This window comes from Acanthopagrus latus, chromosome 15 (assembly GCF_904848185.1).
Source record: "Acanthopagrus latus isolate v.2019 chromosome 15, fAcaLat1.1, whole genome shotgun sequence".
Classification (NCBI taxonomy): Eukaryota; Metazoa; Chordata; class Actinopteri; order Spariformes; family Sparidae; genus Acanthopagrus; species Acanthopagrus latus.
The window spans coordinates 7,676,554-7,701,182 of record NC_051053.1 but is presented as its reverse complement, the minus strand read 5'-3'; the positions used below and the strand labels follow the sequence as shown (position 1 = coordinate 7,701,182).

The window sequence follows — 24,629 nt, the reverse complement described above, 5'->3', positions numbered from 1 at the left end:
TTTTTTTCTTTTCTTTTTTCTAATGGTCGTCTTTAAATGAGAATGAAAGTGAAACTTATTTTTATGCAGTGATAAATTTAAATAAATTCTACTCCAAACAGATATTTCAAATCTTTACAAATAAAAACTTCGGCCGCCTCGGCGCTTAATGGTCATCAATAAACATTTCTCAGTCTTAATCAGCGGGTGTTTTCTATTTCCCCACAAATTCAAAGGTGGATAGAAAGGGTTAAGTCGGATTCCCCCTCTCAGTCAATCTGCCGGCTGTTTTGGTGAAGAGCGCTGGTGGTTTGGCCCCGGGGCAGAAGGGGCGTTTTGTCCCGGGCACAGATGTTGGGTGTCATGCCTCTTAGTCCGTCATGGTTCCCCTCAGACACCCGACATCAATGTTTCATGCAACTAATGGAAACAGAAAATGTGCCAGAGAATAAATTCCCTAATCATTTCTGCTGTGGCCAATATGTGTAGTTTTAATGTGTTTTTTTTTCTTTTGTTTGTTTGTTGTTGTTGTTGTTTTTTTTGTTTTTTTTGGTCCGCATTTATATTCGACATATTGAATCTTAAAAGTCTTTGTAACACATTTAATGAAATAAGTTAGATCCACACATTATTGTATTGGCTGACTGAATTCTCTCCCATAAACTTTTTTTTTCTTCTTCTTCTTTTATTTTTTCCAGTGAATTCGAGCGGGTTTGGCAACCACGCCCCGGCTGATTTTGATGATGGATTTCTCCGCAGAAAACAGCGCAGAAACAGAACAACGTTCACCTTGCAACAGGTAATTATTTTTACAGGGAGGAAACAGAGAGAGAGAAATATCTTTTAAAAATAACCTCACTCAGGTGCGAAACAGGGACGTGTTAAATATCCAGGAAGAGAATAAAACAATCGGTGAAGTTTTCAAAATAAAGGACTTCGACGGACATTTGTGCTACACAAAAAAATAAAGATAAAATGAAAACCTTAATTGATTTAACAACCTTAAATAAAAGACATGTGAAAATGGAAATACATGATTAAATCTTTGAATAAACATTTATCCTTTTGCAGATCATGCGTGGGTTTAACCGCAAAATTGCCCTCCATGAGCATGCAGGCATTCTGACGTACAGGGCCAATATTTACGCCTATTTCAGGTTTTACTTTACTTTTTTAATCAAATGGGGCAATTTCTTGTAGTCTGTTATCCCTTTTAAAAGTTTGTGAGTTTTACAGTTTATAGAACGAATCAGGGTAACAGGAGAAAGAAAGAAAGAAAGAAAGAAAGAAAGAAAGAAAGAAAGAAAGAAGACAACAATTATACAATGCAGTTAAACTGGTTCTCTGCATTTAACCTTAAGTCAAAGAGCAAAGACAGGCAGACAGAAAGACAGAAAGAAAGAAAGAAAGAAAGAAAGAAAGAAAGACAGAAAGACAGAAAGAAAGAACAATATGGCAAACATGAAATGACACATTAGTCCAGCAGTACAGAACCAAACTTCCTGACTGTGTTGTGTCCTTGCAGCTGGAGGCTTTGGAGGCTGTCTTCGCCCAGACTCACTACCCGGACGTGTTCACCCGGGAGGAGCTGGCCATGAAGATCAACCTGACGGAGGCCAGGGTGCAGGTAGGCTGCAGCAGCGTCATGTGTCCGGGGCACGTTTGACCAGGCGGGAGAGAGGGTAAATTAAGCCACTCTGTCATTCCGGCGATGCACTTTAATAACATCAACATAATGGTGAATATTAGATTAGCTTGATTAATCGGTCATTCATAATTAACCAGCGATAATGTTCCTCACTAATTTGTCCGCGTCTCAAAGGTAGGAATACATCATCCGTGCAGATCCCTCCGCCGTGACGCGCGCAGAAAACGATATGTGCTTTTAAAAAAGAGGGCAAAGCCTGCAGCTCTGACTCTCTCTCTCTCTCTCTCTCTCTCCCTCTCTCTCTCTCTACCTCTTTTTCTCTGTCACACACTCACACACACTTTAAAACACACTGCAAAAAATAAAACACACACACACACACGTATACACGTACACACACCTTAAATTTGCCAATTTATATTCCGCTCCTGCCCTCCACATATGCTCCGTTATAAACTTGGCCAGATGTAATTAAGTTATGTGTCCTGTATGTAATTTCCTGCATTCCAGATTTGCTTTTGGGTTTTGTTGTGCGCGCAGATCTAATTGTGGGAAATATAATAGTTTGCCTTTTGTTCCCCAGGGTCATCTTACTATCGCTTAAACCCAATGGCGGGGTTGATAATGGAATCCGGCGCTGTAAATTAGGGATTGTAAACAAATTATTCCCCCTCCTAATCCGATTACCGCATTCCTATTATTAAATCTGAACATGAATCCACCGCAGTATGCAGGGATATTAAACTTACATTATTATTAGAAAATAAATTTCCTTTCTGTTGTAGTGTTGGTGCCCCCCTTTTTGTAAAGTGTCAATGGGCCTCCCCCGCATTAAGAGCACGCCGCAAATTGAGATTAATGGAGCAATTATAGCCCATTCAGAGAGGGTGTGTGTGTTGGGGGGGTGCGCGACTTCTAGCTGGAAGGTGCAGGGGTGAGATAAGTCCATTGGTTGTATTGTTGTCCTGCCACCAAAATGTTGTCCTTTCTTTATGCCGAATGAATGCACGCGTTTTGTTTGGCTGTTGACATCATTTGTACCTCGGGTACAATGGGAGGGGGATGCAGAGCACACGCACGCCGACTCTAACCTCCATTCACACATCATGATTAATGCCTGCTAGAACCGAGTCCTAATCGAATCTGATGTTGTCAAACAATCACTAAATAGGGAAATAAACGACTTCATCATGGCCGCCTCTCTCTCGGGCAGCACAACTGTCAATGGGAAGTCATTAAAATATGATAATGAAAAATTGCTCAATTAAATGTTGTTATAGGCAGTGACCTTCATTCGATTAAGACACCAGAACTTGGCTATATGTTCTCAGCCGGGTGGATGGGGAAGTTTTTTTTTTGGTGGTGGTGGGGTGGGATAAGTCAGGGACTGTGGGACATTAGAGCGCTGGTGTGACGCGTTCAAACACCTTCTTTTTGGGGTTTGGGAGACAAAACAAAGCGATGAGAGAAACCTGAGTTTGCACCCGTCTCTCAAAAAGAAGAGAAGATTCAGAAAATGTGTCCCGGATATATAAAGCTGTTTTCAATACATAAAACTAATGGTCGCAAACTGCAAATGTGTGCGCGGTATCCAGATCTAATTAGTCATTTAATTGAATTGTTTTCTCTTTCTGTCTTCCCTTTTTTCGTTTTCCTTTTTGTTCTTTTTCTTTTTTTTTTTAATCCCTCACGCAGGTTTGGTTTCAGAACCGCAGAGCGAAGTGGAGGAAGACGGAGCGAGGGAGCACAGACCCTGAGGGAGGCAAAGAGCAGATGAGCGAGGGCACTCCTCCATCCCGCGGCATCAACTCTCAGTCCCCGGTGGACCACAGCAGGAAACAGAAAGAGCCGCTGGAGATGCAGCAGAGGTGAGAGGAGGAGACGGAGGCTTTTCGTAGATATGTGGGAGGAATCTGTGACAGGAAAAGGGTGCTGGTCCAGATTTTGCAGACTGTGACGGAAATAAATAAGAGGCAATATCCTTCCCGTCAATAACTGACGCCGGAAAACTCTTGACAGCCACGTCGGTCGTTTCTGTCAAATGTCTTTCATAAACACGTTCAAATGAATTGACTTTGAAACAATAAAAGCAAGAGAGAAATCCAGCTCAGCAGTGCAGAAAGTTAGAGAAGAGCTGTAGATATTTCTAGAAAAGGTGTGCTCTGAGAATCGTCTGTTAACGTTTCTCTGGATGATCGGATACAGTCTGTCTGTTGTTTCCAGTATCAACAGGACCGTGGGTCCAGGTGGTCCCTTCTTCCCGTCTTGTATACCAGGCACCCTCCTCAACTCTGCCACCTACGCCCAGGCCCTCTCACAGGTCGCCACACTGAAAGGTAAATGTGATTCTCAGTCATCTTGCAAAATCAGGACGGTGTTAATGAAGACGATGACGATGGGACCCTCTTTTTTTTTTTTTCTTTTTCTTATTTCCCAGGAAATGGTTTGTGCTCCTGCTGCGTCTCCGACCCCATGGGCCTGTCCTTCCTGCCGCCCTACGGTTGTCAGGGTAACCGCACAGCCAGCGTGGCCGCCCTGCGCATGAAGGCCCGTGAGCACTCGGAGGCCGTGCTGCAGTCCGCCAACCTGCTCGGCGCTGCAACCGGGCCTGGCGGCGGCGTGGGAGTCCTGTCGGGAGTCGGCGCCTCCGGGGTGGCCAGGCCCGCTGTGGGCCCTGCCATCGAGGTGCCCAGCACCGTGGGGAGAGGAGGAGACAGCTCCAGTCCCAGCCCGGCCAGCAAGGTGCTGGGCGGCAGTCCTGACAAACACCCTCACTGCTCCAAGGACCCGCTGGAGAAAAAGTGAGGCGCCGGACTCAAACGTGGATGTACTGATACTCTAAATCTGTGTGATCGTGCCTGTCGTTACTACTCCTACTCTACTCTGGTCCTATGAGCAACTTAAGCACAACTACCGACTGACTCCAGAAAAGGCCTTGGAGAGACTTTATATCCCAATGTATGGATGAAAACATTGAAATATTTATTTGACAGTAAATTATTATTGTTTGTGAGAAATGCTGAATATCTGGGGCCTCGTTAACCCCGTAGAAGCACAAGTGTGGTTTTGGATCTATATGTGTCTTCGTGCACTCGTGGACTCTATTTGATGGACGGACATAGAAACAACGTGTGTGTGCGAACAAAAGACCTACTTGATAATGTGAATTTAAATAACCCTGATACTTTTTTTTTTTCATAAAGAGGACAGATGCTTACATCGTGAATGTCCATGCATGTAAACTGTAAGTGTAGAACTGGTCGGCGGGGCTGTGAGGAGTTTAGGCAATATAATGTTTAATGCCGTCAGGTCAGTAAAGGGGCTCAAACAATCTTCTCCTTCTTTTTGATTTTTAAAGTGAAAGTGCACTTTAATATTAATCAGCCATTTTCAATGTAAATGTGTACATGTGCCAGAATGCAGTACGTCCGTGTGTGGAAGCCCCCGGGGCGAGGTCTGAAGCAGGCCCGGTGAACGGAGAGCGCCGGTCGTCCCTTCCACTCTGTTAGCACATCTGTAGCGTCAGCAGACAGGGAACACGCCGGTCCTGTTGTGACATGTTCTTTAAAACAATTAAAGATGTAGTCGCTCATGTTCCTCTCCTGTTGCCTCTCGCTGCAGCCATCTGTTCCAATACATTATTTATCAGTTTCCCCTTAAAGCCGGGAGAGGAGAGCAAACCGTGACTCTTATTATTTATTTACTTTTAGGAGCGCTCTTCCTCTTTTTCTCTTCCTCACCCTGAGCATTGTTTCAGTGAACCCCATTAAACGTGATAGATGCTATTTATTACCACGCTGGATTCACATTTTGAAAGACATCATCTCTCATCACCTCAGGGCTCCATCCTCACGCTGTAGGCAATACGTCTGTGGATTTATCGCCCCTAAATATCTCTCCTCAACAGAAGGACTCCTGAATAAGGGATCAGCTGATCAGATTGAGAATACTTAACCGCCGAGCACGCGACCAGTAGTTGGCCTGATTCAATTTGCGTCCTTGAGGATTTTCAGGAAATTACTTTTGATAGTCAATAACACAATTAAGTAAACTACACACACATTATCATGAATAATTGATAAGAAATTATGTATTACCACGAAGTACTGGTTCAATAATTGATGAGGCGACACCCCGGTGACACAGAAGAGGGAGATAATGTCAGAAGTCGTGCCAGGTTGTACACAGAGTACACAGCACTCACATCCTCTTTTTCTTTTTTTCTTTTTCTTTTCTTTTCTTTTTTTTTTTACACCATTATGTGTGCATGTTGTAAATACCCTAAAAATATTTCAATAAAGTGATGCTCTCACTGACTATGAACCGCCCTCTTGTGACAATAACACTTTTTAAGGTTTGATGGGATTTTATTTTATGGGAACACCGTACTTCCTGACAAAAAAAACACAAACATTACCATAAAAATAAATTGGAGATTAAAAAAAAAAAAGTCAAAATGCAATCGAAATAAAGTTGAAAATCAGAACTTATTTTTTTGTATAATATATTTCGTAAAATAATATTGTTATATAGCAGGTACTGTATCTATTCATGGCCTAAATAATATTACCAAAAACATCATGCCCTAATATAATGATTTTGCTTTAAGTGCATGAGAGAGCTCTAGAGCAAAGATGTTAAGCCCCCTGACATGGCGGCTAATGATAACACAATATCCTTATACAAATCGGCTCCTTTTTCCAAAAATGTACCAATATGGACGACGGAATCCAGCCAACTCGCACAAAAGACGTGGAAAAACACATTCAGTCTCTCCAAAATTGAATACAGTAGTTGTGGAATTTAATCATTAGCCAAAACAAAGGATGCTGAAGTTATAATGACTCCGATCATCATTAAGTTCTGCATGGTGCCCATAATTCACTGCTTTAATATTTGATAAACAAGTCAAGTTGGTGTTGACATTCAGCTGTGCATGTGGCATCATTGATAATTTTCTGTCACCTAAAAAAAGTCCTGAGGCGGTTTTGTGGAGCATTGTTATATCAAATTAGCTGGAGAGCAGCCAGAAAAGCAGACAAACATGGTGAATATGGGGGACAGCAGTTGAACTCTGTTCTTACAGTGCAGTTAATGGGCTTCTTTTGTTGCGGTAATGAAATATTTTGCAGGGATGTGGGGAAATATGTCCTGAAACAGGGAGACGCTGTGCACATGCACCCGTCTACAGACAATATAAGGCACATAGAAAGAGACAGTATGCCCAAGAAACTCTGGCATATGCATACAATTCTCTTGCTTGACATTGGGAGCAACACCTAAATTCTTTTTTTACCATTCAAGAACTCAGCTTCCAAAGTCAGGCATAAAGTGGATTCAAGGCCCGTCCACCGGAAAGCCAAAACAGCCGGTATCATCTCTGCAGCAGAGCTGATCAATAACCCAATCAATTAGAATCAATTAGGCAAATCTCTAAATGGACATAATACAAACAAAGCATATCTTAATGCAGCAAGTAATGTGCCTGTCTGCCGTCTGCCACATAACCACAGCTCTGCTCCTCCTTACTCAGCACGGCGAGGAAGAGCATCCTCAGCGTTTGTGATCAATGCTTACAGCCCTCTGTAGCCTCACAGCACAACTATGTTGAAGAGAAGTTGCACGGTGCAAAAAACTAGTCTCTGATGTGTGTCAAAAAAGGCAAACATATCGAGCCCAATTTAAAAATGGGAGTTTGAACGCCTGTTCCCAGTTTGTCCACTAGAGGGGCGTAGTGAGCAGGAAACTTGTCCAGACTCCCCACAGCGGGGCCTCAAACTTCAGTGGGAGAATTGAGCGTTTTGTAGAAACTCACACTGAGCGAGTCTTGCTGAGGGAGGCTTTTGCAAATGAAATTTCATTAATCAAAACATTTTTTTAATAAGTGCCGAGTACAGAAGGCCCAAAAGTGAGAAGATAAACAAGATGATGTAGCAGCAAGCCACAAATTCTGGATGATTGAGATCAGCGGAGATAATGATCTCATCTGCATGGAGGAACTCTAAAGATGGATGTTGCTGAATGACAAGAGTCCAGCGTGGAGGGGGGGGGGGGAATGGTGGATGTGAAGGCCGTGTGGGCATGGGTGGAGGTTGTTTAGAGGGGAGGAGAGAGATTAGTTAAAAAAGGGATTACCTCAGCCTTTCTCGCAGTTTAGTGAGCTGTATACAAAACCAAATGTGTGTGTGTGTGTGTGTGTGTGTGTGTTTGTGTGTGCGGGCGTATGTGGGGGAGTGCGTCTCCATTAAGGCCCATGTGTGTGTGTCCATCAACTTGCCAGGCCGGCCCTGCACCCGCCGCCAAGAATCCCAGGAAACTATCTGCTACAGCAATCTCCTATTATAGCAGCAGGCTGTAGGAGGGGAGGGAGCGGGGGGAGGTACGGTTCCTCCCCTTCCTCTGCCTTGTGGCCTTTTTCTGCCGGGGGGTGAGTGAGGCTGTAGCCAGGGAGATTAGGGCTTGTACTGCTGTAATAAGTGAGTGTCGAATTCACACTGAAACAAACCGTCCGGGGATGTGACATCAAGCGAAAACCTCCCGAGGGAAGAAAATGAACGAGGAAACGTGACAGATCTGCCCCCCCCCCCCCAAAAAAAAATCTGTTTTATGGTTCTAGCTTGAAGAGAAGGCTGCAGCCAAGTGTATGGTGATGATAGCAGGTGGGTGGTGACCAGGAGCCACTTGTTGACACTCCATATAGTGCTTGTCAGTGCTGTACAGTGAAGAGGGTGTGAGCAAATTGAGTTATTTATGTCACCCAAAGGAGCACCCAAACTACAAACTACAGACCCCCCCATCCCCGTCCCCGAACCACAACCGCACAAGCAATTTCCAGGATATTAGGTTTTTCTCCTGGCTTCAACCCAACTGCCTTCCTCAACCAGTTGTAACACTTTCCCCAGTCTGTGACAGCTAGTTCTCGCTGCTAATGGCAGGCAGTTAGCTGTCCGGATTTATAAATAGTTTAGAGGCTGTTTGTTTCATCCGTCTGACACACGACACCAAAGGATCTCACAGATCCACATGCGAGCTCAAGCCCTCATTCTGCGCCCCCATGGTGGACTCTCTCTGGGACGACTCCTCTATTTCTGTCTGGTCTCCAGCCTCCGAGCCGCGCTGCCTGCCTCTGGTCAGATGCTCGAAGATCTGACTGTGGACTATGTGAAGGTTTTTTTTCTTTGGATTGTTGTCAATAGAAAGAGCCAGAGAGGGGATCGAATGAGGTGACGGCGCAGGATCGGATCGGATCAGACGGAGGGGAGACGGAGCCTTTTGAAGAGTTTAGAAGAAGGCCCAAATTATGGATTACAAAACTGGAAGGTAAGACAAGAGCTCAGTCTACGGCATTGTTCGTGTTGAAAGAGACACTTGAAAAATGATGGAAGTTAAACCTTCCACACATGCCTGCTGTCTTCATTTTCAATTAGTTTTATGTGTCAGAGAGGACATCTTCAGGCAGATAAATAAAAGACACAAGAAACTTCCCGGCTTTAATCTCCAAAAGAAAACACACACACACACACACACACACACACACACACACACACACACACACACACACACACACACACACACACACACACACACACACACACACACATACACATTCACCTACGAAAGGTATTGACTGACAGAATTGTACTTTATTCCACAGCTGCTGACATTTAATAAACATTTAGTGGTCTCCTTTCTGCTCCCAGAAGTGACAGATTTGCTGCTGCTCCGTCTTCGCTTTGGACCTCCAAAAACGAGGCCTCTTCGGTGTCAGGTTTTAGAGCTGGGGGCCCGTCACTAGACAAAAATAAACCGCATCACATGCAAGAATGAAGAGAAATCACGATGACAGGTCGATATGAGATTACCGTCGCAAAAAGGAACACAATTAAGGGACAGTTACCATAAACGTGCTCCTTTTTTGATGTACGTCGATTCATCCAGTGGACAGAATGGGTTGTTTGGGTGTTAAGTTTTTTTGAGTGACATAAACATTGCTGTTGTTTTAAGAAAAAAAAAAAAAAAGGTGTTGCATGGCACTTTTTTTTTTTTTTTTTTAACTTTCATTAACTTTCATTCATTTCTGCACCAGTTTCATTGACACTGACCTTGCCAGTCAGTACAATATTTTGGTGTGTAGCTGATCTGTGGATGCGTATGACATGGATGGCCTCCAGGTCAGAAGTTATTAATGAACTACTGGATATTCTGAGAAAGGTGACAGCTGCGGTAAATTTAATCAGAACCTAACCATGACGTTACCTTGTTGCATCTGAATGTGCGAATGTTTTATTTAACAAACACAACAGAGGGAGCACGAGTACATAAGAAGGCCACGAGACAGCTCCGGCCCCTGGTTGGAAGAAGGAAATTATTATTTTTGACACTGATGTTCTGCATTATGTAACATATGCATTTTAGATCCAAGTTTATCATGAGCACAGTTTTAAAGGCCCTTCACAGACAATGTAAAACTGCCAGCTTACTGTGAGTGATGAGTGAGAGTAATGACACCAGGAGAAGTTATGGTGTCAACAGATACAAATATGTCACTGCACTCACCCTTGGCCTTGGCTGTTTCAGATTTACAGATCACAAAACTCTCACTTCATTTATTTAAAAAGATATATACAGATTAATTTTGAACTAAATGTTTTTTTAAAAAAAAAACAATTTTCTTTATTAACTTAAATGTCACATTTGAACATCTACGATGATGGATAATACACTTGAACCAGCAATAAATTTTCTTATTTTATCTTGCAAATCTCAATTTAGCAGCATGGCTACGTAAGGATATTATTATCTGCTTTCCACCTGCTCTCCCAGTACTGTAGTAAAACCAAAGGGGGTTTTCCAAAAAAGATTAGTTGCCAGTGTAATGTTTCAATTCATTGGTCCTATTCTGACTTTTTGACACTGATTCAAAGAGAAACATCTTCATTAAAGTCTAATTTTCTAAATTGCTTTATCAACATTGACAAACTAATAATGTGACATTATTAGTCAGTTAGTTACTTGTTTAAATGATTTTACTTTCTGTGTGTGTGTCTGTGTGTGTGTTTGTGTGTGTGGTGTGCGTGCATGGGTGCGTGCATGGGTGCGTGCTCGCACGCGCGTGTGTGTATGTGTGTGTGTGTGTGTGTGTGTGTGGTCGTCCAAGTTTGTGTGGATGCGTTCTGCTTTCCGAAAATAACTCACGTGAGGCTGTCGTTACTGTGCCTAGCAACAGTGTACTTTTATTCACAACATGTCTCTGAAGGTCACAGTGATTGACCGAAGGCTTTACAGAGCTGTTTTCAGAACCACATTCAGTACATTGCTGCTTAATGCAAAAGGAAAAAAAAAAAGTGTCTTACACGGCTGCTATCATAAATTAGGCAACGCAGCAGTTACATGAGACATGCGAGAGCCTGCACGCAATTTGTTAAAACTGTTTCTTTAAAGATGAACGCAAATGTGAACACTAATTCTTGTTTGTTTTCTCCTGTAGGAAATCAACGTTTTCCAGGATTTTTTTGGACAAAGACCAACTAAAAGGCATAATGCCTTAGGAGCTACTGGCTGCACAAAATCCTGACTTGGGCCCCAAGTTCTGGGGCCTGTAACTTCAGCAGCAGGCAGAGTCTATGATTTTGAGGTCTGCGTTTGAATGAATGACTAAACGACCCGGACGGAGCTCTTTGTTAGCGAGCCTGCATCATGACCTCAGTTGAGAAGCGCCGCTCGGGCCGAAAGAGCGGCGGGCATCGCAAGCACAGCGATGGAGGCTACAGCGACACCTCCAGCGGTGGGTCCTTTCTGGACGAGACCGACCGCGAGGTGAGCAATCTGACAGATCGAGCGTTCAGGAGCCTCTGCATCGGCGATGAAGCTGTTTATAATGACTCGGACCTCTGCTCATCGTCACCCTGCATCCCGAGAGACAGACAGCTGGCCTTTAGCCAGAGTGAGCAGGGCAGAGACAGAGAGGACAGAGAGAGGGAGGAACTCAAGAGAGCTGCACATGAGAGCTTCAGCCTCAGGGTGCAGCAGTACGGACAAGACTTGATCCACGGAGGAATGTACGGGGCGAAGATCCACAGAGATCCACAGTGGGAGGTTTATGGGGAAAGGACACAGGGGAGGGTTTCTGCCACATTCCAGCACTCCTTTATGGAAACCTCTCAACAGGAGGAATCTCTGAGGGAAGAGCAGCTGTCCTTCTTCAGCAATGGAGCCACCGAGGTGGGTTCACAGCAACGCAGAAGTCGATCGAGGGTTTCCTCTCTCATCCGAGCGTTCAACTCGGAGGGACAAAGGGACGGAGCAGGCATGGACGGTAAACTCAGAGAGTGGAACGATGAGACAAGCTGGGACAAGTCGGCTCTGATGAGCATCCAGAGGGAACTTTCTGAATTCTCAACACCATACCAGCCAAACTTTAACAGTGGTCACTTCCCCTCCGCCGGTCCATTCACTGCCCAAGACGGCAACTTCTACTCCGCTGCAGTGGCTAACATGAATTCTTCATCCTCTTTTATGAGGTCTTCCCACAGTAAACACAGCATGTCTGCACAGGTCAACTGTAACTCTAACTTCTTTATACACAGCGAGTACAGTCCCTTCAAGGTATGGAGGGACCATAACAGGTTTCCCTTCCAACAAGGAGAATTCTCAGGGTTTATGCACTGTTCAGAGTTCCCCAAATGGTATGAGACACCAATGTACAAGGAGCTTTCACTGGAGGCCCAACCACAGGGTCCGTACAGGTTTGATGAAAGGAGTATCAGACACCAGAGGAATACCATGGCGCCTGTGGTTCCTGCGACTCCCTCGCGCTCCACCTCAACATCCACAATGATGCAGAGAGCTTTGTCTGTGGAGAAGCGGTGTGAGTCAGAGCTGGCAGGTCATTATCCCCACAGGAAGCGGACACAGAGCCTCGGAGCCAACAGGCTCCAATCCCAACGCCCGTCGACTGCGTCGCCCACCATCGAGATGTCACGACGTGTCCAGGAAACGATCAGCTCCGTCAAAGCCCTTCAGCAAAAGATCAAAATGATGACAGAGCAGAACATCTCAGCAGGGATGACAGCGAATCAACAAGGAGTGCTTTATAGCAACAACAATTCGGTTCCCTTCGGCAACAGTGCACCAACGGCGGCACCAAATGTTGTCAGCAGCAACACAAGCACAACTCCCTTCAACACCAGCCAGCTGCTCACACCGTCAGTCCACGCACATCAAGAAGCGGAGACATCAGAGGTCCGGCAGTATGCAGCCTCCCCTCAACCTGTGGAACATCCTCCGGTGCGAGCAGAAAGCAGGGGAGCCACTCCTGACATTAGGATGTCCAGCTACAAATCCAGAGCCACAAGCCTGCTCTTCAATCTCAAAGACAACAGGAAAAGAGTCAAAAGCACCTACAGTCCTCCCAAATTTAAAGGCTTGGAGACGCCTGAGAAAAACAAGCAGCGCAATACGCAGGAGCCTAGAGACACTGTGATAGACATGCCTGATTTTTCAGACCAAGACGTTCAGTTTACCCAGGTAGAAGCCGCCTCACATCAAAACGTAAACCAGTATTATGACCCTGGATTGCCACTTACAGCAGTAAATTCTCAGCCTGTGACGACACATACAGGCCAGTATTCAGACTACACTTCAAGTGATTATCAGACAGCTCTGATGCAAGGTGAGATGGTTCATCACTCTGGGTTCACTGGCTTCATACCCGAAAATTACCCCAACTATCAGCTGGCTAATGGACAGAATCTCCATGAAGACTTATCGTCCTTCACCTCCTATAAGCAAGGCATGTTAGACTATGCAGAAACTCACGGAGGAGATGCACACAGGCTCAAACCATCTTATACATCTGCAGAAACGCAGAGGCTAAATGCCGACAACAACCAAACCAGAGACTATTTAATAAGTAAGGCAAATACTGAGCAACATTTTAATGAAACAGCGGGAAGGGAATCCACAAAGGTGGATAGATATCAGCAGCTCATAGACAACAAACATGATTACAGTAATGTGTCCTCGCCAGATAGATGGAGACAGACAAACAGCCTGGACACAGAAAATCGCAGTCTGAAAACAGCTATCTCTCCATGGAAACAAGAGATTACTGCATTCGTGGAAAAAGACCAACATGCACAGGCTTACCAAAGAGCAGCCACGATAAAGGAGGAGCTGAATTTTACGAGAGACAGATACAGAGGAGAAAATCAGCAGAGTATAAATAAAGACCTCGAGAAAATAGAGCTGAGGGAAAGTTTTGGTGTCGGAACATTTTCTCACAAAAAGGCTGAGCTGGTCAATCCTAACATGTCAAACCAGCTGCCACAACACGCTCCATTTAGTAATGCCACTGTCCAAAGTCCACCATATTATGGACAGCATCAACCTGGAGCATTTGAGGACAAATATGTACCTCAACATTACGGCCACAGCAAGGAAAATGAAATGAGAGACAATCATTCGACACAGAACTCTAACAGATACACTGATCAAGAATACGGAAACCAGCACTGCCTTTACTCTGATAAAGACAAAACAATGCTATTGCGAGAAACAGGTTCGACAAAGCCGCTTCCCAAGGGGCATGAACGGCAAAGTCTCCAGACAATGGAGGCTAAGCCGCAGATTGAACATAATAAACAGAAAAATTCATTATCTAACCCCAACAATGCATCTGCCCCCACAATGGGAAACAAGGTAGAGCGTAGACAGTTTGCTGAGGTCAAGGCCGAACAGGCCACGGCGGAACGTAGGAAAGCACAACACGCCCAAGAGGAGCTGGCAAACGCTCAGCACTGGGCTCAAGTGGAGCAGCCCAAAGTGGAGTCAGCCAGGTTAATTTTAGCAGGGCAGACTGGTTCAGAGAGAGTCAAAGCAGAACAGGCCAAAGCAGAAGTAACAGAGCCTGATAGAGTAAACCAGGCGAGCACAGAACATATTAAAGATAAGGAGACGAAAGGGGAAGAGACAGAGCCGCCCAGAGAAAAACAATCAGAGCGGGAGCAGACCAGAGAACAGACGGCAACAGAGGAGCCAAGAAATATTACAGAGGAAGCAGGAGTCAGGCACATGAGAGAGGGGCTGGTTGAGCAGGTCAAAGCAGAACAAGCTGGAGCAGAGAGGCTAAAAGAGGAACACATAAAAATTGAGCCGGCCAAGACTGAGCAGGCCGAGCAAGCAGGAATTGAGGAAGCTGAAACCGAACAGGCCAGAAGAGAAAGGATCAAAGCAGAGCAGCTCGAGGAAGAAAAGGCGAGAGCAGCTCAAGTTGAAAGAGAGCAGATGGAGGCTGAACAAATCAGAGCAGAAAAGGTTAAAGCAGAGCAGGCTGAAGCAGAGCAGATGAAGGAGCAACAAGCTAAAGCAGAAAAAGATAAGAGTGAGGTAGTGGAGGACATCTCCATTCAAGCGAATCAAGTCAATGCAGAGCAACCTGCAAAACAGATAAGTAACGCCAAAGAGGAAAACGTCGACGAGAGAAAGGCAGCGCAGTTCGGACAAACCAAACTGGAGCTAGCCCAAGCAGAACGTGCAAAAACAGAGAGCATGCAGGAAAGATTCGCTAAACCTGCAGCAAAACTAGCACAACTGGTGAAAATTGAGCCAGATAAGGTTGAGCAAGTGAAGACAGAGTTAGCTAAAGCTAAGGCAGAGTTAGCTAAAATCAAGGAGAAAATGAGGGGAGAGCAAAAAGAAAAAGCCAGAGGTACAGTTCTCCCAAGAGAAGATGGGAATAAGAAAGATGTTCCTTCTGTGGCAGATGCAAATGATAATGAAGAGCACAAAGATCAGGCAACACAGAGAGATGAATTAGGTCCAGCAAATATAGGAGCTAATGAGTATGAGCGCCTCAGAGAGAAATATGGTTTCACAGATACAACTTCAATAAACAGAAACAAGTTGTCAGCTGCAGGAAACACTGCCTCACTTGACACCTGTGAAACGCCAGCTTTATCTCTAGATAAAGTTGAGCCACCAAATGATGAGAAATCAAAAGACAAACATAATCCAACAATGGCAACAGCTAACACAGAAAATGGAAAGGAAGGAGGCAGCTTTAAAGCCACTGAGGTGACAGAAAGTCAGTATGTTTACAGCGAGACATCCAAAGAATTCAAATTATCTGGTGCTGATTATTTGCATACCAAAGTAGATAGCGCAACTGGTGACACTGCTACTGATGATGAAGTGAAGGACAACAGAGTTGAAAATTTGGGGAAACGTGATACCCTAAAACGCACTGATGTTTCTCAGCACAGAGATTCTGATATGGTTAAACCACTCAGCGTTGAAAGAAAAACAAAGTCAGGTGAGCACCAGGTAGGCAAAGATCCACATTTTACCCCTCCCAGAGCACTGACCAGTAAAGAGAGAGCTCAAACCAAGCAAGAGATATTGACTTCCAAGATAAAAGCTCATGCTGAAAAGGAGATTTCCGCAATTAAAGAAAAGGGTTTTGCCAAACGAGACGGGTTCATATCGAAATCCACCACCAAGTCATTAGCAGGTAGTCAGAATATTAATATACGACAGCGGCCACCATCACAGGAAGTGCCGAAAAAGCATGAAAGCTCCAGTAATATTACACTAAAGCACCAGACGGAGCCTTCAGGGATACAAAGCGAACCAGTCAAGTCTGTTTCAACTCCCACTTCAGCAACAGTACCAGTTAAGTCTGCAGCAACCGCCAGTCAGTTAGCAGACCATTCACAGAAACAAGTTCCCAAAGAGCCAACAAAGAGCAACAACAATGAGCCAAAACTACCCAGAGAAGAAAAACGGGCAGGAAGTTATATCATGAGCACAGATGAGGGTTTGAAAGAAAACCAAAAAAGAGAGAATAAGTCTGGAATGAAGTCCCCAATCCAAAATAAGGAGCTGGCACTCAAGAGCAAGCAAGGAAAACAGGAAGCAAATCAAGGAGAAATGTCTGGCAAACAAAAAGAGACACTTAAAGACAGTGCTGCTGTAAACACAGATCATCTCAACAAGAAGAAAGACAATCCATCAAAGGCTGCAGTTGTGGGAGAGGCTGAAAGCTCCAAACCTATGACGACAGAAAAGGCTGAGAGTAAACATGGAGCAGAGGACTCAGCATCTTCGCTAAATCTTTGCTTTGCCCAGAACGAGACCCCTGTAGCCGATGACAACTTGCAGATCACGGGAATAATGGTAACTGTTCATGAGAGGAAGCCATCTGAGAGCAATGGTAAGAGTAATCAAGAACAAATTAATGCAAAAGAGAAGGAGTGCAGTAATTCAGAGCTGGAGAAATGTCATCCCAGCTCAGGTGTAGAAGTAAGTGAAGGAAATAAATCTTCAAAGGAAGTTAGCATAGTAAAGGCCGGGAACAGAGCTGTACAGAACACTCTGAAGGAGGATCAAACTAAAGTTAGTCTGGATAATCATCCAGAAAATGTGCAAAAAACTTTAGGCCATGAGACAGAACAGAACAATGTGTCTGGGGATGTCAGTGTGAAAAAGACTAATTTCCAGCAGGTGTGTTCCTCTACAAATACAAGAGCCCAAAGGGAAACACAACCCCCCACAGTCACTGTAACTGCTAAAAATAAAACGTCCGCTGAAACTCAACCCCTTCTCTACAAACGGGACACGATACCAGGAGAAACCAAAGACTACACAAATAAAATGTCAAATGAGAGCTCTGCAAAGAGCGTATGGAAAGATGAAGGAAAGAATGACACAGAAGAGAAAAATCCACAAAACATGCAAACAGCACAAACCAATGGGAGCTCAGTGGCCAAAATAGCAAACACAGGAGTCCACTCCATCGATGATTCAAGCAGAATTCATGCTGAAAGTCTTAAAAAACATGACCCTCAGCAATCAGTGAAAGAAAATATGTCAACGGTCACAAATTCTTTCAAAAGCAAGAACATAGATGGCATAAATGCACCCCCAGTGGAGGAAAAGAGACATGACACAACACCACCAAAACCATTCAAACAAGCCAGTCCATCTAACCAATCAACTGAGGATGAAAACTTGCACGTGTCTCTAAAATGTGTCGACGAGAATGTGCATATAGACTGTATTGCTATCAGAGTTGTGCCAGCAGCAACTAAGAGGGAAAACCTGAAAATGGAGGAGAAACATGATGCCACAACTGTCTCTTCTGATGATATTACAGCCAATGAACACAAATTGGATGCATCAGCTGGTATAAATAATGAAGACAGAACTGAACACTTACAGATGAAAGACAGTTCACATCACAAATTGGGAAAACAAATGCCTGAGTCTCTGAAAGTCAGCAACCAACAGAACAGCACAAAGGTGACCTGTGAGAATACTAAAGCTGAAACTGAAAAGCTTGAAAAAGTTAATCAAAGTAGGAAATCAGTCGATGAATCAAACATACAACCAATGGAGACGGATTACTTTCAAGTACAAAGCGTAACAGAAACACACAAGAGTGCAAATGTTCCATATACATCAGATGCTGTTTCAAAGGGAGGGGAACTGCCAGGATCACAATCGAACAAGGCAGCTATCAGCAATGGATCACACAACAAAGGGAAAAATAAAGTCCTTGCATTGGATCAAAGTAAACCAGCGGAATCAAGCACAGGGAGTGTTCAAGATGAGAACATGAAAAGGAAAAACAGGGAAACAGGAGATAATCTGGCTTCGAAACAGGGTAATGCTCCCACAGAGAGACAGAGCAATAAAAATGAGAAGACAGAGGCAGGTCAAGCTATTCATATCAGAAAACAACACACAGAGAACCAGCCCCGTTTATCAGCAAGGGAAAGACAGAGCTCTAAAAATCCCCATCCAACAGGGGAAATAACCGTTAAAACAAAACCTGAAGATAAACCAAAGCCAAAAGAAAGAGCATCCACAATACCTGAAATATCAGCAATTGCAGACTACGCAAGGTTAAAAGTCATTGTATCAGAAGACCGAGCAAATGAAATTCAGGAATTCCCACCCAACAAAAAGGAAGGATTCTTTCCACTCATACAGACTCGTCATAGCAGACGCCCAGTGTTCACTGCTGACCCTCAAGACCTCTCTGGAAAAGAGAAAAGCTTTCCAAATAAGACAGAAGTCCCCTCCAAAGTGAACAAAGAGCCCAAACCCTTAGTATTTCCTATTACAGAGAAAGAACACCAAAGGACAGGGATGTTCAAACTGGGGGACAAAGAAAGACAAGAGAAAATGCTTTCGGATGTCAAAGCCAATGACGATGTCAAAGAAAGAAACAAGTCTCCAACAATTCATCTCAAGAACCAGAGGAGTGAAGATCAAGGGGCTGGAGCTGATACCCAAAGACTTCTTCAAGTGGATCAAGGTCTTCATCAGCCAAGCTCTTCCTTGTATGCACCAACCTCATCTTCTGCAGTCAACAGGCCGAGAAACACTCCTGGGTCACAACACCTAAAACTAGTTGATAACCCCAATCCATGTGAAAGAGGTGAAGATTGTTCCTCAAAAGCTGAACAATTACCATATTTTGATAAAGACTCTCATCCACGTCCTACTTTGGGGCAAATGTCTAACATAGAGGATGGTCAACAACAAGAAAAGCTGAGAAAAGAAAGGCTTGCAACTCGCCATGAAGAGACCACAGCAAAGGAGAGCACAGCAAAATTGCCAGACAAAGAACAAGCTTCTGGGAAAGAAGTGAAGAAAAGGACAGAAGTCATGAAAATAAGAGACATGCTAGAAGCTTCTCTGGCTGAAGAAGAGAGAAGAGCTGCTCAGAGAGAGGAAGAGAGGAGAGCAAGAGAGCGGGAGGCCATAGCTAGTAAGGTGAAGGAGAAGCGCCAAAAACAGAGAGAAGAGGAGGAAAGAAAAGCAAAACTCATAGAGGAAGAGAGAGCTGCTCAAGAAGAAAAGGAGATGAGAGCAAAGAAAAGAGAAGAAGAAAGGAGAATGAAAGAAACTGAGGAGAAGAGGAGACTAAAGATGGAGGAGGAGAGGAGAGTGAAACTGAGAGAGGAGGAAGAGCGAATTAGAGAGGATGAGGAGAGGAGGAGGGAGAAGCAGCAAGAGGAGGAGAGAGCTGCCCATAAAGAGCAGCAGAGGAGAGCTGCAGAAGAGGAGCAGCAGAGGAGAGCTGCAGAAGAAGAGCACCAGAGGAGAGCTGCAGAAGAAGAGCAGCAGAGGAGAGCTGCAGAAGAAGAGCGGCAGAGGAGAGCTGCAGAAGAGGAGCACCAGAGGAGAGCTGCAGAAGAGGAGCACCAGAGGAGAGCTGCACAAGAGGAGCACCAGAGGAGAGCTGCAGAAGAGGAGCAGCAGAGGAGAGCTGCAGAAGAGGAGCACCAGAGGAGAGCTGCAGAAGAAGAGCAGCAGAGGAGAGCTGCAGAAGAAGAGCAGCAGAGGAGAGCTGCAGAAGAAGAGCGGCAGAGGAGAGCTGCAGAAGAGGAGCACCAGAGGAGAGCTGCAGAAGAGGAGCACCAGAGGAGAGCTGCACAAGAGGAGCACCAGAGGAGAGCTGCAGAAGAGGAGCAGCAGAGGAGAGCTGCAGAAGAGGAGCAGCAGAGGAGAGCTGCAGAAGAGGAGCATCAGAGGAGAGCTGCAGAAGAGGAGCACCAGAGGAGAGCTGCACAAGAGGAGCACCAGAGGAGAGCTGCAGAAGAGGAGCATCAGAGGAGAGCTGCTCTATTTGAGGAGCAGCAAAGGAAAGCGGCTCAAGAGGAGCAGCAGAGGAGAGCTGCAGAAGAGGAACAGCAGAGGAGAGCTGCTCTATTTGAGGAGCAGCAAAGGAAAGCGGCTCAAGAGGAGCAGCAGAGGAGAGCTGCACAAGAGGAGCAGCAGAGGAGAGCTGCAGAAGACGAGCATCAGAGGAGAGCTGCAGAAGAGGAACAGCAGAGGAGAGCTGCAGAAGAGGAACAGCAGAGGAGAGCTGCAGAAGACGAGCATCAGAGGAGAGCTGCAGAAGAGGAACAGCAGAGGAGAGCTGCAGAAGAGGAACAGCAGAGGAGAGCTGCAGAAGAGGAACAGCAGAGGAGAGCTGCAGAAGAGGAGCATCAGAGGAGAGCTGCTCTATTTGAGGAGCAGCAAAGGAAAGCAGCTCAAGAGGAGCAACAGAGGAGAGCTGCACGAGAGGAACAGTGGAGGAGAGCTGCTCTAATTAAGGAACAGCAAAGGAAAGCAGCTGAAGAGGAACAACAAAGGAGGGCAGCTGAGGAGGAGCAGCAGAGGAGGGCTGCTCTTATTGAGGAGCAACAAAGGAAAGAAGCTGAAGAAGAGCACAATAGGAGAGCTGCACAAGAGGAGCAACAAAGGAGAGCTGCTCTGATTGAGGAGCAAAGGCGGGCTAAACAGATGGAAGAGATACTCGCTGATATTGAGGAGGAAAAGAAAAGAAAACAGAAAGAGGATGAAAATGCTGCTCAACTCTCCAAGCAAGCAAAGCGCTTCATTGAAGAGCAGGGGGGCGAAAATCAGAGAAGAGAACAATTGATGAGAATTCGGAGAGAAGAAGCAGAGAGGAAAATTGTTCAAGGGGAGAAAACAATTACAAACCAAAGAGAAGAAAAGCAACCCAAAGAGGAGAGCACTAAACTCCTCGAGGAGAGTCAAGTAGCACTGATAAAGCAGAAGAGAGTAGCCCAAGAACAGATGTTTGCTCAAAGAGCGGATGAGATCAGGGCGAAAAAAAGAGAGGAGGAGGAAAAGTTAGCAGCCTACAGAGAGAAAGAGAGAGTCACTCAGATGGAGGAGCAGAAAAGAGCAGCACCGAAGGTGGACGCTCTCCAGTACTATGCCATCACCTCAGCAGAATCAGAGAGGAAACCCAGAGAAAGACAACCTTGTTCCCCTTTACCCTCCCAAAGAAGAAACAATACACCAGGGCTTGAGTCAACTGAGGACCACCACAGTGGGTCTCATAGACCACATGCCCCTGCATCTCCAGCTCCATCTCTGCCCCGCTCCAGCACCTCCTCACCTGCTCTTGGAGTCAAACCCTTAATGTTCAGGGTGAAAGATAACACTATGAGAGGTTCCTCGCTCACCAAGTCAATCAAACCACGCTTCCATAAGAACTTTGGAGACGATTTCCGAGTGGGTTCACCCATGGGGTCAGAGAGGGGAGAGGAGGAGCAAGAGACAATTAGACGAAGTGCTGTAACTCCTGTTCATTCTGACACTGGGTTAAACAGACTTGCTGCTATCAAAGATTCCTCAACTTTTCAGCAAGGGTCCTCAATGCAGGATTACTCAGCCCCTCCCCAACATCATAGGCCTTACTCAAGGAGGAGCTTAGCTCTGGACGAAGACGACTCCCGGTCTATCATCAGCAACATTTCAGAGGATGTAGAGAGTTTTGCCACCAGTGCAGCGGACCTGGCAGAGCTACGAGGCCTTTATGACTATGACAGGCCCGAGTCGGCCTGTAGCTTCAGCAGTGACGTGTCCCGTTCTTTGGGCAAGCCTCCAGCTGTTCCCCCAAAGAGTGAGAAAGCCTTGCGCAGGGCACAGAGGTTGACTACTCGGAGAATCAAGAAGGAGTTGTCCAAAGGTGGAGCAGACAGCACCGCTAGAATTCAGAAACCTCTTCAAGAAGTCTCAAGCACTCCTTCCTCCTCCTCCACCGAGGTATGCTCCTCCGGTCGCCATGCTGTGGCTTCCCCACATTTTTCCCAACCTGTCTCCCTCGCTCATGCTCCAGCACCGGGGTCTAGCTTGCCAGAGCACCATAGCTCTTTCTATGCTTCCCCTCATGCCACTGGCCCTATCTCCCTCCCTCTTGCCTCACCTCATGCTACTGCCCCCGTCTCCCTCCCTGTTACCTCTCCTCATGCTACTGGCCCTGCTTCCCACCCTTCTGCTAAGATAGTTGCTGATGTTCCTTCTTCTCCCACTTTCCATCATGCCAACCATCCAGCTCCAGTGACCCAGTACCATGTAGAGTCAGGCTATCCTCAGGCCTACCCACTGACCCAGCGTAAGGTGCTGCAAGACCTCGGCTCTGGGCAGTATTTTGTAGTGGATGTGCCAGTTCAAGTGAAAACAAAGACTTTCTTTGACCCAGAGACTGGAAAATATGTCCAGCTGAATGTGCGTGAGTCTGCAAAGAGCACATCCCGATCCCAGCCCCAGCAAACATACCTACAGCCTCAGCTCCAACCCCAAACTCATGTCAAGCCACAACAACACCAACCCCCCTCTCAGAACTCTCCAGCCAGCAAGCCCAATGTGCTTTATCAAGGCCTCCATGGTTATCCTGGAGGCTACCAAACGCCGGCTGTCAACTCTGTGTCCCACAACAGGTCATCAGCCCCCGTGACCCTCCACACAGACCAACAGTCTGTCAGGGAGAGCCACATCTACGGATACCCAGCAGCTGAAATGGGACAGAACTCTGAGGGGCATCGCTACAGCCCAGAGAAGACTCCATACATGGACACGGTTAATGACAAAGACAAAACACGCAACACAGTTTACAACACACATGAGTCGTTCCCCGAGTGTGACACAAACAGCCAGCTTGCAGGAAGCTCAGTTTGTGAAAATGGTAACTCAGCCCCCTCACGATGTCAGCCCCGAGATATAATAACCATGAGTGAACTGGAGGATTTTATGGAGCTGTCTGACTGGTGAGAAAGAAGACTGGTGTTTGACTCAAAAGGGGTTGAAAAACGAAATAATAATAATAAGTAGCGAGATAATAAAGATGTCCCAAAGCACAGTATGAATGGATCATAATATGCAGTATTTTAAGTGTTTGTAAATGGGTTTAAATAGTCTCAGGATGTTTTTGGTTTGTAGTGTCAAAAGTCCCTGTGACGTGCTGTTAAATTGCTGCTGTTGATTTTGAAGATACACTGTAAAGCTTTTTATTGTGTTACAGAGAAGTTCACCATTCCATTTGACTTTTGAATGTGAGAAGCTAAGACATGTTTCTTGTGTATACAGTATTATAATTGCCTCCTAAATATACAAACAAACAACAACAATATGTCGATAGTGTTTAATAGTTTGGAGTAATTGGTTTCTGCTATGAACGCTGCCAGTCCTGCTTAAGTTTTAAGTATTTATTTAATTTTTTTTTTCTTGTTGGAGACTTTTGCCATTTTTGTGATGCATGAAGTATTGTTAAAACTACAGTGTCAACCAAAGATCTGCAGATGGCGAAAAACGTAGTGTGTCTATTCAGCCACCGTGTCAAAGTGCAAACATTGTGGTGAGGGGATTGCTGTTTAAGCGGATTAATATCATACGGTAGTCCATTTTTAAAGTTGGAAGTTTGTGAGAATGTTTCTGTGTTGCTGTGAAACAGATTAGCGTGACATGGACAATAAAACCACACTTCATTCAACCCAATCAGTTCTCACCATAATGAAAAAACAAAAGAGAAAAAAAAATTTTATGACTCAAAATTCTACAATAACAATACAAAGTTAACGCCACTGGCATCCTGTTCTGACTCTTGAAATGCACCCTGGGTCCGAGTGACTCAAAATGAAGAGTCTTTTCACTGAGTGCATAAGACAATTACATGTTATTGAAAGAGCACAATAATGTGTCCTGAGAGAGTTCATAAACATAAAAAAGAAAATTACATTTTGTTGACGACTTTTGTGTCTATGTGTCCTTTTTTGCTGTATAAATCAATAAGCCTACTATACCACTGGGATCCAATGATAGAGATTATATACAGTGTGAAAATTTCGTCTTATTTTTTCCCCCTCTATTCAGATTCAGTGTTCACTGCTGTGGTGAGACTGTCCGCTTATACTCCCCAGTTTCATAGCTGAGGTTTTGTTGATCCCCTGAGAAGCAGTAACCTGCTTTGACCACTGCAGGGCAGAGGAGAGCGATTCCTCAACTGGAGCAAAGACTTGAACTTAAGACTTATGTCAAGGAAAAGTTGAGGGAAACCCCGGGTAAAAGATGTAGTTAAGAGGACAGAGTACTTCTCCACAGTCACCAGAGCTATAATTTTTACTTTTACACATGTATAGCAATTGATACAACTTGTACCGAGGCTCAAACCTCACCTCATCTTTTCAAAATAAAACAT

At 45.1% G+C, this 24,629-nt stretch overlaps 3 protein-coding genes across 3 annotated transcripts in view; all 3 read left to right on the top strand.

Annotated features, from left to right (window-relative positions):
• The window catches only part of drgx (dorsal root ganglia homeobox), a 6,385-nt gene extending 481 nt beyond the window's left edge, over window positions 1–5,904 (top strand). Inside the window, exons 3-7 of the mRNA XM_037124072.1 lie at window positions 678–778; window positions 1,505–1,606; window positions 3,323–3,495; window positions 3,851–3,963; window positions 4,065–5,904. Coding sequence (XP_036979967.1) covers window positions 678–778; window positions 1,505–1,606; window positions 3,323–3,495; window positions 3,851–3,963; window positions 4,065–4,432 — 857 coding nt within the window. The 3' untranslated portion in view covers window positions 4,433–5,904. The remainder of the gene's footprint in view (window positions 1–677; window positions 779–1,504; window positions 1,607–3,322; window positions 3,496–3,850; window positions 3,964–4,064) is intronic.
• Window positions 5,905–11,053: 5,149 nt separating this feature from the next.
• Window positions 11,054–19,702, top strand: LOC119033012 (titin homolog; the record flags this gene model as incomplete). Its single annotated transcript, XM_037122583.1, has 1 exon — window positions 11,054–19,702. A coding segment is annotated over exon 1 (8,379 nt), but the record flags the coding sequence as incomplete, so codon positions are not given.
• An 864-nt stretch (window positions 19,703–20,566) lies between these two features.
• On the top strand, window positions 20,567–22,627 carry LOC119033013 (stress response protein NST1-like). Its single transcript, XM_037122584.1, has 2 exons — window positions 20,567–22,201; window positions 22,491–22,627. Exons 1-2 carry the CDS (start codon window positions 20,927–20,929, stop codon window positions 22,497–22,499), a joined length of 1,284 nt encoding a protein of 427 aa, XP_036978479.1. The 5' UTR covers window positions 20,567–20,926; the 3' UTR covers window positions 22,500–22,627.
• The last annotated feature ends 2,002 nt before the right edge of the window (window positions 22,628–24,629 follow it).